General features: G+C 38.5%; 1 protein-coding gene across 1 annotated transcript in view; it reads left to right on the top strand.

Annotated features, from left to right (window-relative positions):
- Positions 1–4834, top strand: part of LOC106470163 (transcription factor AP-2-epsilon-like) — a gene marked incomplete at its 5' end in the record, with an annotated part of 39105 nt that overhangs the window by 27941 nt on the left and 6330 nt on the right. Inside the window, one exon of the mRNA XM_022398742.1 lies at positions 3238–3379. Coding sequence (XP_022254450.1) covers positions 3238–3379 — 142 coding nt within the window. The remainder of the gene's footprint in view (positions 1–3237; positions 3380–4834) is intronic.

Consider the following 4834-nt stretch of genomic DNA (forward strand, 5'->3'; position numbering starts at 1 on the left):
AATTTGAGTGTAGTTGATCTTAAGCTTCAATACAATTTTTTATGGCACGTGAATTTGAGTGTAGTTGATCTTAAGCTTCAATACAATTTTTTATGGCACGTGAATTTGAGTGTAGTTGATCTTAAGCTTCAGTACAATTTTTTATGGCACGTGAATTTGAGTGTAGTTGATCTTAGCTTCAATACAATTTTTTATGGCACGTGAATTTGAGTGAAGTTGATCTTAGCTTCAGTACAATTTTTTATGGCACGTGAATTTGAATGAAGTTGATCTTAGCTTCAATACAATTTTTTTATGTCACGTGAATTTGAGTGTAGTTGATCTTAGCTTCAGTACAATTTTTTATGGCATGTGAATTTGAGTCCACTTTTGTTTAGCTTAAGCTCGTGACAAAAAATAGTGTAGTGTCCATGTTCTTTCGTATGTCTGCGGACTTACAAAGCTAGAAACCGGGTTTCGATACCCGTGGTGGGCAGAGCACAAATAGCCCATTGTGTAGTTTGTGCTTAATTTCAAGCAAACAAACAATCTTTCGTAAGTGACCTATAAGTGACTAGTGCTGAATTGTGAAGCAGGAGGTCCATGGCTCGCGTTTCGTTGCAGCAAGATCACAATTCGTATCTTAAAGCCATGGGTGCTTTATGAGTGATGATCAAATTCAATTAGAGTAGCTCAATAGTTGGCGGTTGGTGTTATTAACTAGCTGTCTTCCCTTTACTCTATCCGACTAGTTATGACCTAGCGGTTGGGGCGCTTGACTCGAAACCTGTGGGTCGCATGCACGTAAACATTCACTGAACATGCTCGCCCTTTGAGCTGTGAGGACGTTTTAACGTGACGGCCCACTATTCATTGGTAAAGAGTTGGCGGTGAGTGGTGTTGACTAACTGCCTTCCTTCTAGTCTATCACTTCTAAATTAGGAACGGCTAGCGCAGATTGCCCTCGAGTAGCTTTGCGTAAAATTCAATCTAAGCTTTCAGTTCTAAAATAAGGGACGACTAGCGAAGATAACGAATAGTGAAGGTTTGCGCGAAGCTCAACAAAACAATCTGGTCTATCAGTTCTAAAATAAGGGACGACTAGCGAAGATAACGAATAGTGGTTGAGCTTCGCGCAAACCTTGAACTGATAGACCAGATTGTTTTTAAAATAAGGAACAACTAGGGCAGACAACGAATAGTGAAGGTTTGCGCGAAGCTCAACAAAACAATCTAGTCTATCAGTTCTAAAATAAGGGACGACTAGCGAAGATAAGGAATAGTGAAGTTTTGCGCGAATATCCGAAATAAGCAAACAGAGAAGTGGAACAGAAGTTAGCCTAACAAACATTATGATCACCCTGTCTGACGTCATACGCGATGAAATCGAACCAAAAACTCACACCTGCTCGGCTGGTGAATTAAATGAGTAAGCAGGTGCTGTCAGCCTTTAGTCTTAACAACAACAGAATCTGTAATAATAATGACTTATGCAAGCAATTTGTTTTTCTTCGTCTCTGTCTACAGTTTAAAACTCCGTGCCATCGCCGAAACCCGCCGTTTCCTGTTTGTCCGAAAGCTAAAGGAAAAAATAATAATCGTAACAATAAAAAAAAGAACAAAAGATATTCATTAGAAGCAGATGGATCGTGTATATTAAGTACATCGTGCAGGTGTTTATCATTATTTATTTACATTTTGCGGTTATGATTCCTGGAAATAAAAGTAAAAAAAAAAAGAAACAACTGACTTGTTAAGATGGCGCGTCGAGAAGTGAATGACTGGAAAGCCTCACCTGCTTTACTTGTTCTCGTAAATGTAAGTGTTACTTATCAAAAAGGCCTAACATGGTCAGGTGGTTAGGGCGCTCGACTCGCAGTCTGATGTGCGCGGGTTCGAATCCCCGTCCCACCAAACATAGGGGCGTTATATAGTGACGGTCAATCCCACTATTCGTTGGTAAAAGGGTAGCCGAAGAGTTTGCGGTTGGTGGGTATGACTAGCTGCCTTTCGTCTAGTCTTACAGTGCTAAATTAGGGACGGCTAGCGCAAATAGCCCTCGCGTAGCTTTGCGCGAAATTCAAAATAAACAAAAAAAACTTATCAAAAGACTTGACTCATTTATTAAGATGGCGACCATTTTTCAAGTCGAATTTTGCCACCAGATGATACAATATTCATTATATATATAGTGACGTACTTTCATCGAATAGCTCCTACTCCTGAGCCCAGTGATTAATTGATTAATTTCTATTCAACCTTCCATCCATGATTATGAATGACTTGGAGAAGTGGTTCCAAAATCTTTTCATGGCGCGAAATATCACCTTCGACGTGACTCTTCTGTAAAACAAAAATTTTGGTACCGATAATGCTTTGCTAATTTTTTTGTTACTAAGAATGGGTGTGGATACAACAACACATTGAATTATTAACTTCTGTTACATCAGTTGAAAGATATATAAGGTCAACTGTGACTTAGCACTTTTAGTGAGAGCTTGTTTTAAGCAAGTTTAGTTTCTCCAAGCATGATTGCAGTCTTACCAGTTTGTTTCGTCATATTTCTTTTGATTGTCCTGTTGGGTCATCAATGGGTCATCTTTATATAATGACACAATGGGTCATCTTTATATAATGGGTCATCTTTACATAATGGGTCATCTTTATAGAACGATGGGAGTAGCTACGAAATTAAAGCCAGAGGCTAATTTTTAAATAGCTTAGTTACAAGTATTGTTTGTTTGGTTTTGAATTTCGCGCAAAGCTGCACGAGGGCTATCTGCGCTAGCCGTCCCTAATTTAGCAGTGTAAGACTAGAGGGAAGGCAGCTAGTCATCACCTCCCACCGCCAACTCTTGGGTTACTCTTTTACCAGCGAATAGTGGGATTGACCGTCACATTATAACGCCCCCACGGCTGAAAGGGCGAGCATGTTTGGTAAGACGGGGATTCGAACCCGCGACCCTCAGATTACGAGTCCTTAACCACCTGCCCATGCCGGACCGTTCCAGAAAGAAAAACGTCATGTGTGTTTCAGAAGTTATTATTGATATGTTTATTTAACTTGAAAATAACGCGATGAAAACAAGACACGAGAAAATATTGTTATAAAGACTTGATTGTATTAATAAAATCATGTTGAGAACAGTGTATGATATTTTACCACAGATAAAATTGAATTGGAGATTTTAACATTGTTGTATTTCGCTTTTGTCCATGTGGTACTTAGTTTCGGTTTTGTTTTTTGAACAATTTCAGGCGAGGCAATTCATCTGGCACGAGATTTCGGGTATGTGTGCGAGACTGAGTTTCCTTCCCGCCAGGTGGCAGAGTTTTTAAGCCGAAATCATAGTGACCCAACAGAAATGTACAGAAGGAAAGAACTTCTTTTAGCTTCCAAGTACGTATCACTCCGTTGTATCTAGATATAGAGAACACAGCCTTTTTAAGTTAGGACTAAATTACGTATTACTCCGCTGTATCCAAATGTAAAGAACACAGCCTTTTCTAGTTAGGACCAAAGTACGTATCAGTCCGTTGTATCTAGATGTAGAGAACACAGCCTTTTTAAGTTAGGACCAAAGTACGTATCAGTCCGTTGTATCTAGATGTAGAGAACACAGCCTTTTTAAGTTAGGACCAAAGTACGTATTACTCCGTTGTATCCAGATGTAGAGAACACAGCCTTTTTAAGTTAGGACCAAAGTACGTATTACTCCGTTATATCCAGATGTAGAGAACACAGCCTTTTTAAGTTAGGACCAAAGTACGTATTACTCCGTTATATCTAGATGTACAGACAAAAGTTTTTTTTAAAGTTAGGACCAAAGTACGTATTACTCCGTTATATCTAGATGTACAGACAAAAGTTGTTGTTTTTTAAGTTAGGGCGAAACAGAAACTTTTACGGATAAAGCCGTTTATGTTTTACTGTTTTCAAAAAATGTAAAATATAAATGAAGAAGGATTTAACAAATATCAAATCGCTGAAGCCCCCCAGTGGCACAGTGGTATGTCTGCGGACTTACAACGCTAGAAACCGGGTTTCGATACCCGTGGTGGGCAGAGCACAGATAGCCCTTGTGTAACTTTGTGCATAATTAAAAACAAAAACAAATCGCTGAAACCATCAAAGTAAAATAAACGCAAACTCGTAGTACGAAGTAATATTTATATATATATAACCTTTATTTTAAAATTTTGGGGACGAATTCATTTCAGTAGTGTGAGTACGTGTAACGCTTTCCAGTGGCTCAGCGGTACGTCTGAAGGGCTGGTAACGTGTGCGCGTGCTTTACGTTCCATCCCATAAAAGATAATATTTATTTAATAATTCCGGGAAAGCCAGCATTTGGTTTTTGTTCTCTTATTGTTTTCTAAAACACACGATAATATTTTTGGGTTTAATAAAGGGCTAACGTTTTGATGCTACTATTTATTTTCTAATATATTTTAACAGAATCGTGGTAACATGCTGTTGTATGAAAACAGATAATTAACACTGGTTTAATCAGTAATTTAAATAAAGAAAGATGAAGGGTAAGATTGGGAGGAGGGGGGTGGGACATTCTTCACATTTTTCGGTGCCTTGTTGAAGTCCCCGTGTTCCTGTTATTGTCATAGTTAAGTATACGCGTGGGATGATATCAGGACTAATTTTCATTTTTTTTTTTCCAGCGTTTAAACCGAAAGGAATTTTCGCGTGCTCGGTGCATATTCCCAAGCAGTAACATTCCTAATTTACTGATACCAAGAATTCACGTCAAATTATTTCGGGCATAAAATATTTCGTGGATGTTTGTTTCTCCTTTGTTCTGTATTATGATCTCTGGTTGAAGTATTTCGTGACCACAAC

Source organism: Limulus polyphemus, unplaced genomic scaffold, assembly GCF_000517525.1.
Source record: "Limulus polyphemus unplaced genomic scaffold, Limulus_polyphemus-2.1.2 Scaffold3852, whole genome shotgun sequence".
Taxonomy (NCBI): Eukaryota; Metazoa; Arthropoda; class Merostomata; order Xiphosura; family Limulidae; genus Limulus; species Limulus polyphemus.